Source organism: Acomys minous (genome assembly GCF_964271855.1).
Source record: "Acomys minous genome assembly, chromosome: 3".
Classification (NCBI taxonomy): domain Eukaryota; kingdom Metazoa; phylum Chordata; class Mammalia; order Rodentia; family Muridae; genus Acomys; species Acomys minous.
Window position 1 is genome coordinate 113603533 of NC_140485.1, and position 13206 is coordinate 113616738.

Consider the following 13206-nt stretch of genomic DNA (forward strand, 5'->3'; position numbering starts at 1 on the left):
TGAGCTAGAGAGGTGGCTCGGAGGGTAAAGCACAGCCACACAAGCTTGAGAACCAGAGTTTAGTCCCCAGAAGCCACCTGACTGGTAGACAGATGCTGTAATCCCACATTTGGGAGGGAGGCAGAGACTGGGGGTCCTGGTAATTAGCTAAACTAAAAGAATCAAAAATTCTAGGTTCAGTAGAGAGTATCTGTCCAGGAACTAGAGCAGTTAGGAGCTCCTGCCACTCCTGCAGAGGACCTGCTGGCAGCACAAATGTCAGATGGTACAGGGCCACCTCTCACTCAGCTCCAGAAGCACAGATGCTTTCTCTACTGGCCTCTCAAGCACTAACCTGCACATAGGCACACACATACACAAAATGAAAAACGCCCAAACAGTTTTTAGAGAGAGACCCTGTCTCAATTATATGAGGCAGAATGCAATCATGGAAGACACTAAATGTTCACCTTGGGTCCACCACATGCATACATGCACACACAACTGTACAAACATATATGCCCCCTCATATGAACACAATCAGTGTGTGTGTGTGTGTGTGTGTGTGTGTGTGTGTGTGTGTGTGTGTGTTTCTCTATCTTTAAAAAGACACAAACCATACAAAACAAAACAACCTAGGTGCTAGAGAGGTGGCTTAGTAAATACACTTGTTACAGGAGGTCAACATTTACTTCCCCCATCTATATAGGGAGGCTCAAAGCACATATACCTCTAGCTCCAGGGGATCTCATGCCTTCTTCTGGCTACCATGGGTACATAGTGTACATACACTGAAGCAGGCATGCAGACAGACAGACAGACACACACACATACACACACACCTCTCAAAACCCTTAGTAATATTAATAAGATTAGCAACCTAGCAAACTAAGAGCAAAAGGCTACCTCTCAGTGTCTGTCCTTAAAAGCAGCCGTTCTCATTTTAGATGAACACTGCTGTTTCCAAAATAAGCATCGCAATGTTTCCCCACAAATAATGAAAAATCACTCTGCATCGTTCTAAGGGATATTTAGTGTAAATTGAGCAGCTGACCTTCAGCGTGTCTCTATTCGCATCAGGTAGAAGGATGACAAGGAGGTTCAAAGCCTGCAATTGTTCCTTTTTGCTTGGAAGACCTGTAGATAGATGAAACAAATCTGAAAACTTTAGGGGACATTTTCTTTTCTTTTTTCCACCTTTAAAGGTTGGGGGAGGGGGAGATATTCGGTGTAAACATTACAGTGAACTGTGAGACACGATGACTGAGCAGCCAGACTCATCAAGAGTGTTCGCTGGAGATCAGTAGAGGCAGCTGCTCAGAGCACCCTCAGTCTTAGGATGCTAGCTTCCAACTGTGATCACATGACGAAGCTGCCTTATGTGTGGAGACACACAACAGTGATTCGGAAATAATTCTAATTTCCACATGGTAGTCACCCTCCATTGGAATCATGGAGAAGATTAGACTGTCCATGATATGCTACCAAGGGTGCATTTCTTTAGCACTGAAGGCTCTTTCTTGTGATGTCAAGGGACTAAAACACAAGAGGAGAGTCTATCTGTTCTGACAGGCATAGGGAAAACAGGGCCTGGAACACAATAGGTGTCCAATAAATGTTTATGGGATGGATGGAACTCAAAGAGCAGGTGACGCTTCCAGGAGCCATATACTATTATCATTGACACCTAATCACAGAGATTTAGAATCTTATCAGTACTGCTTTGTCAGCCAGCAACAAATGTGGTCCATATCCATGAAATAGGTTCAAAATAATACAACTTAGCATTATAAATTTTTTAACAAAAGATGGCTGTTTTTTGCTTAGGGAGAAATCTTTTATGAAAAATAAATACTTTAAATAGCAGGGTTTTTTTTAAATCCTCTTTAGATATTTTGAAACAACAAAAAAGTTATGATACAAGATAACTTAGATACTCACCCCAAAATTGCACATCTAAAAAATAACATGCTATAGTGCTAGTGGGCACTATATCGCTGTCTTTAATAATGACCTCATTCACTCACAAAATGTTTCCGTTTGGAAGTTAAATGTATAATTTCTTGAACATTATTATAGAACTGTTTCCTGCTTGCTGGTCCCTAGGAGCAACCGGAACAATCTTAGCAGCATATAAACCTTGTAAGATCTCTGTGTTCCCTGGGAAGGAATCAAGACTGACTACATACTTTACTTTGGAATTTTGAAGGACCACAAAATAGCCACACAGGAGAATTCTGCAGCCCTATACCACTGAGGCAGCAAAGCATGAGGTTTCCATCTTCCTACACAATTCCAGGTTCATGTTTTCAGGAAACAATCATAGATGCTATATCTTCTTGTGCTCTCATAATAACTGTTAATCCACGGCTTCTCCAGTGTGTGCCGCTTCCAACACTTGGCAAGAAAACCACATCAGACGTCTATGTGACTCAGGCTATTAAGAGAAAAACTCAAAGTTTCCAGGTCTTAACTCCAGATGCATTGTGTTCTTAAAGACCATGCAACTCCTCCATACCTAAAGAGAACATTCTGTCATGTCTATTCAGGCATGTGTATGTATGAAAGGAAAGTGGTGTGTGACATTCCAGCAACCCTTGACATCAGTGAGTCAATGGGTCTAACCAAAGGCATCTGGTTACCTGGTGCCCTTGTGATGCCCTAATTTGTCACTGGGACAGTTGGTGCAGGAGGCTCTCACTCCCAGACCACTTCCACTTACTCTGGACAGCCTGGAAGGCTTTGAGATACTCCATGCTCAGCAAGGGCTGGGGCAGCTCTCTCAGAAAGAGCTTCAGCAAGCTGGCCGCGTCATGCTGTTTGACACTTTCCCAGTTGAAAGTCCCTTCATAAAACTTTGCTTCTAGTTCTTGGCAAAGATTCTGAATGGCACAAGGGGAGAAAGAAATTAGCAGTAAACACACTTTTCCCCTACTGAGAATCTGATATGTTTTTCACCTTACAAGGCTTCTAATCTGTAAAGAACTGTCAGAGCAGTGAAAGCAGTCAACATGGCTCTTTTACTCAGAGAAATGCCATCCCCAACTTTGTCCTTTACATGGAGAAATTATACCCAAGGCTAAGAAACAAGTTTAAACATTTTCACACACTTTAATTAGCCAAGGTTTAATTAAAAGATCAGTTAAAATCACTTTCCACTGGGCATGTCACCTAAATGCTACAATTTGTCACATTAAAACAAACCATTTACCATTCAAGACAATGTTTTTTGAGCCACTCACAGGCATATTACATAACAAAACACACGAATCCAACCCGTGAGCAGATGTTGCCTCTAATGTGTTACATCTGAGCAATGCAAAACCCAAGCCTGTAGATCAGGAGTCCTGAAAAATATATAAAGATACCTGCCTTCACTGTTCCACCACCACTCGGCCGCCAGCGCAAGTTAGCAGTGGGAGTCCGTGCAGAATGAGGATGCTGAGGGCCTTCACTGCAGGCCCGTGATGGGAGCTGTGCCATCACAACTACTGCTGCTACTAAATCACCTTAGTTCATGAATAGTAATTTTCTGGGTTCACTTTTAATATGGCACAAGCCCTGGGATGTCAGAAATCCTTCCTATTACTGGAACCATTTTCTCAGGGGAAGGTCTTGCCTGGTGTTTTCTTTGTTCCATTTGCTTTGTTATGGAGCCGGGTATAGAACCCTATGCCTTCTCTATGTTAGGAAAGTGTTCCCTGCTGAGCTACAGACTCTGTTGGTGCTCTGCTTGTAGAGCAAATTTATCACATTTTTCTCCCAATAAGACCCTCATTTTGTTGTTGTTGTTGTTGTTGTTGTTGTTGCCATAATTGTTTTTGTTAACTGGTGAGAAACACGGATGCTACCTTAGAAACTAGAACTGGAGTAATAGTGGAGCAAGGGAAGAAAATGAAAGGAGCAGGGAAGGAGAAAAGATGGAAGGAAAAGAAACAAAGAGAGAGGGAGAGAGGAATGAAGAGACTAAAGGAGGCAAAGAGACAAGAAAGGAGTACAAAAAATTCAGCAGGGCAAGGAGACCAGACTTGGGCACACCATCTTTAAGTCACTCACTAGGGGCTGGCTGCAGTAGGATCTAACCTATGACGACAGGTGGGGTAGACCAGTTGACCCAGTTGAATCCATTTAACTGGCCCTCTTGGACATTACACATAGCTGTTCCTTCTGTCAATAGTGCTAACTATGAAAGATCCTTAATCTGCTCCCTACCTGGAGTGCTATGTCCCTGCTCCTTCTAAAAAAAAAAAAAAAAAAAAAAAAAATCAAAACTCAGTTGCTATTACTCATCCTGACTAACCCTTTCGCGCTCCTTACTACCTTCTGAGTCACGACGCTCTCATTGTCACAGGATTATAATGGGGGATGCTGGGATTTGGAAAAAAATAAAAACTTACAGAAAAACAGAAGGAGTCTGTAGAGAAACTATAAACTGGGTGTTCAGAGACTTTATTGCTTTATTTTATCGGCTTTGCTAACAAGGGTAAGGGGTGGGGAGGCTAAGTTGGCCTTTAAAATGCACAAGCATAATTAAGCAATAAAATTGTACATTAACAGAACTGAAACGTTTCGCTACCTTGATTCTCATGGCAGCTCCTGGTATTCGTAGGAGGCCCTCGGTCTCCAGTCCGCCTTCTTCAGTTCGAGAAATCAGCTGTGGATGAGCCGGGACACATTCTGATCTTAGCGACTGGTACCAGGTACAGTTAAACATCTGTTCCCCATATCAGTAAGTGAAAACTAGTTCCAATGGCACGCAAACTGAATTTCAAGTTTTGAGTGCTATGGGACCAACATCTTCCAAACTATACACGCAAAAACCTGAGTTACAATTTTGATAAAGTTCATCTTTTTTTTTAATTCTCCTTTGTAAAAGAAATGTATAATTTCACACAACAGCTGCAGCTCTCCACAGGATCATGAAAAAGATGTTCACTGTAGAAAAGCAACTCAAAACACCATTCTGCTTTTCCAGCAGCATGCATTGTGCAATCAAATAAATATCACCAAAGTCCAGTATTTGCGCATTTATATGCTGTATTTAGTTTGTTTCAGGAAATAATACTTTTTATATGAAAATAGAAACTTGCTAATACTCATGTTAAACCTCTGGTGGCAAGCCTAAAGAAGAGTGCTTCCAAATAGGGCTTCTACGTAATATAACACTCAATGAATGGGCAGAGACCTAGCTCTCTAGTGATTCCACTAAAATGAACTAAAATGGAAATGTGGCAGCCAGGAGGCTGGAGAAAGGCTCAGTGGTTTAGAGCATGTTCCGCTCTCACGGAGGACCCACATTCAGATCGCAGCTAGGATGAAGGTGGTCCCCAGCTGCCTGTAACTCCTATCAGCACGATGCTTTTGGTCTCTGTGAGCACCTGCATTTACACGCACATACGTACACACAAATACACATAATTTAAAAATGAGTAAATAAATATTTTTAAAACTGTATCACAAAAATCAGGCAAGTAGGGAATATTACAGAGACAAACTGTTAAAAAGCTGTGAAGAAGGTCCAAGAGCGGTGTGCTCTCTGACAGGGAGCTTCCAGCCGGAAAGCCTGGGTTGTACATCCCTTGGGTATGTGGAATTCATAGAACAGAACACCCTCTGCTATGTTTCGGAGCATCACCCTCTCCTCATAAACACAAGACACTCACTAATATCGGGGGGCTTCTTTCCCATAGCACACCCCCCTTTCTCAAAAGCTGTCTTCTTTATGAAACCCAGACACGCCCTCCCCCATCTCCTATCTTAGTTGAATGCTCTCTGTGCACCTTGAGACAGAAAATCCCCCAGGGTACAAAAGAATATTTTTAAAAAGAACGCTTTCTTCAGGGAACCCTCTGCTAATGATTAATCCGGCTCCACAGGCCACACAGAGCTTATTGTTTTCCCCTTTGGTATAAAAGTGTCTGTGAGGCACAAAGCTGAGCTTGCTCAGGGAGGCTTTGGGACCTCCGCCTGCTGTAGCATGGATGGTTATTTTTGCTTAATCTGCCCTGCCCTGGGAATAGATTTTGACCAGGAAACTCACTGGTATAGAAAGAGTTAGAGTCTCAATTTCTCCTAAGAATACATTATTGGCCAAGGCATAATTGACCAGACAAAAAAGTACATCCATTTTTAAAATTCAGATTTTTCCTAGACCACATCTTTCAAGTGCTATGGTAGAGAAACCCAGAGCAAAAAGAATTATATATTATTTGAAATTAGAAGAATGCCATTCAATAAAGTAGTTCATGTCAAATAGTAAAATATTCCATGTACAATCAACTTTCATTTTATTTCACCTTATAAAATATTTGAGTGTCTTATTAAAACATCCGATTGAGTGCAGGTTGCTCAAGTCAATTAGTTTTTAGCAGCCTACACCTTGCACTTCCATTAAGTACAGAAGAAAATCACGGCTTCTAAACAGCTGAATGGAATTCATCTCTGAACTCTGTATTTAGATCATTTTATAGTTTTCTCTGGTGCTGGATCTCAGCATCGAGAGTTATATGTATGCTATTTAAAATGATACCACATGTTATCCCCTATTTATCACTTTGAAAAATCACATAGTTTACCTATATTCTTAATTAGCTATATTATTAGCTTTTATATTAGAAAACATATTCTAGCTTTCTTTTAATTTTTAAGACCTAAAATAGACCCCCCCCCCCCCGGCAAAGAAAACTATATTTAATTATGCTGCTTGGGGAAATGTGGATATTTCATATTTTGTTAGTGATCCACAATATTTCTCAAAATATAAATAACATATATACATCTATATATGGGTGCATGTGTCTGTATGAGTGTATGTGTGTGCATATGTGTGTGAGCGTGGGGGAGTATGTGTGTGTGTGCATATATTTGAGCATGTGTGTGACTGTATGTATTTGTGTGTGTGTACATATGTATGTGTGTTTGTCATCTGTGTGTGCATTTGTATATGTATGCATGTGTGTACATGTGTGTGCGTGTGTGAGTGTGTGTGCATGTGTGAGTGTGTGTGCGTTTGTGTGTACTGAAAAATAAGATGGAAATGAAGTTAGTATCTTTAGGCACACCAGTGATTTTGCTGATCATCCTGACAACAAAGACATTGCATTTGAAATTTTGATCAGAAAATGCACTTTTCCCATAAAGTAAAATGAACATTTTGCTTCTAAAAATGAACACTGTTCATGGTTAGACAACCCACTGTTTGCCTCTGAGGGGTGGGAAAGAGAAAGGAAAGTCAGAGCGAGAGAACTGGAAGACAAAATCAGCTGCTGTGACTTTGGTGAGTGTCACCTGGTGGGCATTGTCCCCTCCACACTGAAGAGGGGCCCCTGGTATCTGGGAGCATTCTGCACTTCCCACCTTTACAAAATCGAAGGGCAGACAGAGGAGCTGTGGGCTGATAACCAGGAGGTGCTTCTCACAACACAAAGTAGGTGCAAACTGGTGAGAGCTGCCCACCAGTTGACTCTTTAATATGAACAAAATATGAACAAAACTGAAATATGAATTCAAGATAACAGGCTGACAGGGTCCCTGTGGTGTTAAAAAAATTGTAAACTAACTAAATAAATAAATCGAATAAAAATGTCAAGAAAGTTGAGAAGAATTTTTTGTTTGCTTTTTGTTTTTCCTCTGAGAAGCCACAAGCAGCCAGTATTCAGCCTGCCAGATATTGACTGAAGCTCACTGGATCTCATATGAACCTAAGTTCAACAGACTCCTCCACATGATGAGGAGCTGTGTGAGGCAACCACTGTAGTGCCCAGAGGTTCAGTCAAACACTAGTCTAGATGCTGCAGTGATAGTATCTTTTTAGAAGTAACCACCATTTGGATTGCAGAGGTGAAGCCATGCAGGTCACCCTCTGCACCATGGTGAGCCTCCTCCCGTCAGGTGATGAAGATGCAAATGCAAAGCCTGGGATTTGCAAAGAAACTGTTCTTCCTCAAGACTGCAGTATCAACTCTTGCTCGAGTTGCTCTCCGATTTCTTGTCCCACATCTATCAGACTGGATCCCATTAACTGGATGAACAAAATCATTAAAAGAAACCTTTCCGCACAGATACAGGTATAGAAATAAGTATAGCTATAGACAGAGACATAGATAAAGAGTCTATTGATTCTGGAGGACTTGACCTAAGAAAGATACTACAGGGATACAGCTTTAAAATGCATCCTTGTATAGGAATTCCATCCTTTCAGCATAAGAAAAACAATGTGTAGCCTCTACGCACTAGCTTCTTTAATCAACTATTATTACAGACCCAGGCTCACCAGGCAGGGACAGAACAACTCTACAGAATACACAGCAAGAGACACGTTTGGATGCAGTGACAGGCAAGAGGAGTGAAATGGCAACCTCAAGACACTAACATGGGTAATGACTGATGGAAACAGCAGTGAGTACCAAATAGACCAAGCCTTAGGGTTGGCTCAGCCCACTAACTGAAAAACCATCTCTACCACCCTGAGAAGATACAGAAACAGATACGGGAGGCTGTTGCGGAGGGTCTATATACTGGGTAGTCCACAGCTGTTTGGCCTGCCTTCCTTACTGTGTTTCTTAGGTTTTATCAAATGTAATCTGTCCTGTACACCGATGGCTCAGAGTTCGAGCTGAAATTCTTTTTATTGCTGCCGATAATCTCCTTATGAATAATTGAGTGTTGACTACACAAGCAACTTGATAGTTTAGCAATCATTTTCTAAATCTACTTTATGGTTTCTTTGCCTACTCTGGACGTCGGCACTGGTAAATTAGGTTGGGCATCCTCACTGCAAATAGGAAAGCTTGAGAAAGACATACATGCATGAAATATTCATGAGGATTCAGTTCCCTAGGAATTTACACACAGTCCCCACACCTATGTTTTATAGAACTGAAATCTCAATTACACAAAGGCAGCTAATATAAGATACTTACAGTCATATCACAGAAAGAATCACAATGAGATAAAAATTATGAGCCTTTGAAAAACTTTGCTTCCCAAATAGGAAATCAAGGTATAAAATAAAACAACATACCAATAGGAAAACTGTATTTATAACAGCCTGAGTGTAAAACCCCACCATTAGCCTAAGTTATGTTCCTGCTGCACTGGCCCGTTCAGGCCTACTTACTTTTTGAAAGATCAAGGGTGTCCGAGTTCCTGGCACTTTCCTTTGATCTTGTTCTAACAGTACGGTTAATGGAACACCAAAAAGACCAGAGTCTGCAACAAGAAAACAAAAGTTCTTCACTTCCGTCAACCTTTAAAACGGTAATAAGCAATGGAAATGAGAAGTTTTGTGCATTGTCATTTATCGATCAATTATTTGCTGAGCACCTACTAAGGGAATGATACCGTGAAGCCCAACACAGCCAGACTCATGGCTGTCTTCCAGAACACTCCAGTTCAGCTAGGCGTCCGAACAAATGAGTGCAAATAGTCACTGAAATGATTAGAACAAAGTGCCCCCAGACAAACACCCCACAATGAGGACATGTAAACTACAGTTGATGAGGTACAACCAGATTAGAAGTTCTGATGTATAATCAAACACTACTCACCCCCACCCCTTTACTTAATGGACTCTGAATACTCCCTAATATAGCTAAATATAAATATTTGCCTTTTGAAAATTCAGCTAATTTCTGAGTGAGGTGGTGCATGCCTAGAATCCCAGCACTCTGGGAGGGAGAGACAGGCAGAACACTGTGAGTTCGAGGCCAGTCTAGTCTACAAAGTGAGCTCAGGACAGCAGAGAAACCCTGTCTAGAAACACCAAAAAAGAAACAAGAAAAAAGAAAATTTAACTTATTTTACAATCCTGGTTTATAATTGTGTCTTCCAAAAATGTAGTAGGTATCTACTCTTCTTAATTTAAATTCTCATTATCTATCTCTGTCTGTCTGTCTTTGTCTGTCTGTCTGTCTGTCTGTCTCTCTCTCTCTCTCTCTCTCTCTCTCTCTCTCTCTCTCTCTCTCTCTCTCTCTCTCCCTCCCTCCCTCCCTCCCTCCCTCCCTCCTCCCCATGTGTGCGTATAAAATAATGGGTAATAGTTATACATTTTCTAAACTCATCTCATATTCCTTACTTTGAAATGAAGCTCCTACCTATGAGCTTCTGCCTATCATCTGGGCTGAGCGTTACCACCAAAGCGAGAGCTCTGACTCTTAGGAATGACACAATCAAGTAAATAACATTCATCTATGGGCAAGGAGAAGGGATTGGCTTGTGGTATAAGGACAGACACTGGACACTGGAAATCTATTAAAAAAATAATAGATTGCCTTTTGGTCTGATCATCAAGAAGAGATATGTTCTCAAGGACCCCAAGCACCCACAGTATAAGAATCTTGGATAAGAACTATAGGAATTTTTTTTTAACTACAAAGAACTTCCTCTGTTTTCATTTAAAAGATAGGAGATTTGGTAAGAATATTTTAATATTTCTCTCTCCAGCATAGAAGAAAACCAAAAAATATAACAAAATTAAACAACAACAAAACACCTCTTTCAGCCACTTTAAAATCTTGGAGACAGGTAGTCATAGCTATTCAAATTATATCCCTACTTTATAATTGAAGAAAGTGTCATGATGAGTTTTGACAGAAGCATCTCAAGTCTTCATCCTTCACAAGGATTGGGGGGAACCAGAAGCACCACTGAACTCAGAAATTCATCACTACAAGCCTTAAGCTAAAACACTCTGTGAACTGAGCACAGAATGGGGTCTTTAGGTTTCACCGTGACAGGGATGCACAGAAAAGACAGCACGGATACGCTTCAGACCTACAAAGAAACTGACTTTACAGCTTAAAGCAGGTACATACTTGTCTTGGCTCATATTACCATAGCAACTCAATAATCCTCATTCCTCCTGCCTCCTTAGGAGACACCTGTAAGGTTAAACAAGAGGACAGAGATTCCTAAGCAGGAAAGCTTTGTCAATAGAGAATTACCTGGATTTCCAGACCAAGAAAACAAAGAAACAAAGACTAATGTTCTTTATAAGAATCAGTTTGTTGATGTAATAGATAAGCAAGCTCCTTGCAAATTCAAGATGGCACATGGAGTAGGAATACAATGTAGTGGCACTAAGTCTCACAATGGCATTGTTTTCTTTACAGGAAAAGAATGTTTTTCAATACTTGTAAAAAAAAAAAAATACAATGTAGGGTCAACAAGATGCTCATCAGGTCAGAGGGTTTGCCATGCAAGCTAGAAACCAGAGTTTGATCCCTGGAAACCATAGTGGAAGGAGGGGACTGACCGCAGCAATTGTCCTCTGATCTCCACACTGTTGCACTTGCATGCCCACACTCACATGTACATTATAAGCACACAATAAGAAGAAATTAACTTTACATTTAAAAATAGACTGTAAGTGAACATAGAGACAGATCGCTAACTAACCCATAATTCATCATGGAAGAACAAAATAATCACTCAAGAACCAGGCATGAAAGCCATGTTTACTGAAGGTTTCTTTCTCAAAAGAGGAAACTGTGAGCATTACAATTCCTTGAATTACAATTCCTTGGTTAGAATTCAATTAATTGGTTGTGTATTCTCTGTTTATCGATTTATAAACAGCAATTGAGAATTGAAGCTCCAGATGTCTTCAGGTCTCAAGTTATTTAGATGGTGTGTGTTCCATATCACCACCAAGAATACCACCCAAATCCATTTTTGCTACATGGGAACCAGATCGAACCTTACCTTTTGTTTTGGCTTTCACAGCTTTCTGTTGTTTGAGTTCCACGCCCAATACCTCATACAGGGCAGTAAGCTCAATCAGAGCTAACTGGCAGACTTTCTTCATGTCTTGGGGTGCCAAGTCTCCAATCCTTGTAGTACCTGTTTTATCTTTTGGCATTCTGAAACTCTGACAAAAAATAAATAAATAAAATATTAAAGACTCTGACATGAACTCTGGTGCCCCATATTTGACCACCTCCTCTTGGTGGGGAGGCCTGGTGGCACTCAAAGAAAGAATAAGCAGGCTACCAAGATGAGACTTGATGGCCTATGACCAGATGGTAGGGGAGGAAGTCCCCCTTGGTCTTAGACCTAGGGGAGGGGAATAGGGTGAAAGCGGGAGGGAGGGAGGGAGGGAGGAACGGGAGGATACAAGGGATGGGATAACAATTGAGTAGTAATCTGAATAAATTAATTAAATAAAAAATTAAAGTAGTAAAGATTATTGCTACCAAATCCCGCTTTTGTAATGAAAGGAGAAAACATTCTAACTATGGCAAGGAATTCTACTCAGGATGAGTGACAAAGAAAGCCATGGTAGAATGTCTCAGTGAAAAGACAGAGTGGACTTATCAGGGAGAGCCCCAAAACTGGAGAGTTAAGATAATTCACACTTGGGGTCTGACTCAGAGAAAATTAAACCAAGTAAAGCAAGGACTCATGCCAGAGGATCAGGGACAGGAAAAATCATGTCAACCTCATGGCCCTTCAAGATACTATAGGTTGCCTGTCAGGCAGGGACCAATAAGGAGGACACACAAAGAAAAAGTGGGGTCAGGTGGCCTGCTGAAAATAAATAAGAGGAAGAGAAAGCAGTGTGTCCATGAGGATGTATTTATAATGTTCCAGGAACCCTCCACATGAATGATGCTCCTTTAATTGTCATAAAGAACCAGGGAGATTGGCAAAGAAAAGCCATCCACCATCCGAGTGGGAGAGACATGGTCTTTAGTTCCAGAGGGTTATCAGTTATCCAACTCCTACTACCTATGATATTGGGAAACTGCTGAACCATTTTTTCTGTCAAATAGAATGAGCTAGAGGAAGAATGGAGGGAGGGAGAGAAGGTCCCCTCATTCAGAAGGCCATTGTGAGGTTTACATGGTCAATACAACTGAACTACTCATGTCTGCTATAATTACTGTTTTACTGTTGAAGATACACAGGTCAAGATCCCAGCTAGCACCACAGGTCTACGAGTGGGGCAATTGCTGTATGTCTTCCTCAAATTTTATCTTAGCCTCCTTTATCACTAACCACAATAAATATAAGAAAACAAGGCACAAAATAAAAGAACAAATTTCTCTAGCATATTTAATGCCAGTTACAGTCCCACAGTGTCTGCTGAATAAAATAATGATCACTATCCAGTAGTTTAATTAAAAACTATGTCCTAAAAAACATGCCCTGAATTCCTTAAGTTGTTAAGGATGGTCACCAGACTTCCTCTCAAGCATCCGTTATCAAAGTGTGGTCCAGGGAACC

General features: G+C 40.9%; 1 protein-coding gene across 4 annotated transcripts in view; it reads right to left on the reverse strand.

Annotated features, from left to right (window-relative positions):
- ARHGAP18 (Rho GTPase activating protein 18) overlaps positions 1-13206 on the reverse strand; it is a 219720-nt gene that overhangs the window by 33234 nt on the left and 173280 nt on the right. For all 4 annotated transcript variants that reach the window (XM_084776805.1, XM_084776808.1, XM_084776806.1 and 1 more), the window contains exons 6-10: positions 11683-11848; positions 9098-9189; positions 4556-4633; positions 2702-2861; positions 1034-1116 (exon numbers count right to left, since the gene is read on the reverse strand). In XM_084776805.1, the coding sequence (XP_084632931.1) occupies positions 1034-1116; positions 2702-2861; positions 4556-4633; positions 9098-9189; positions 11683-11848 (579 nt within the window). The remainder of the gene's footprint in view (positions 1-1033; positions 1117-2701; positions 2862-4555; positions 4634-9097; positions 9190-11682; positions 11849-13206) is intronic.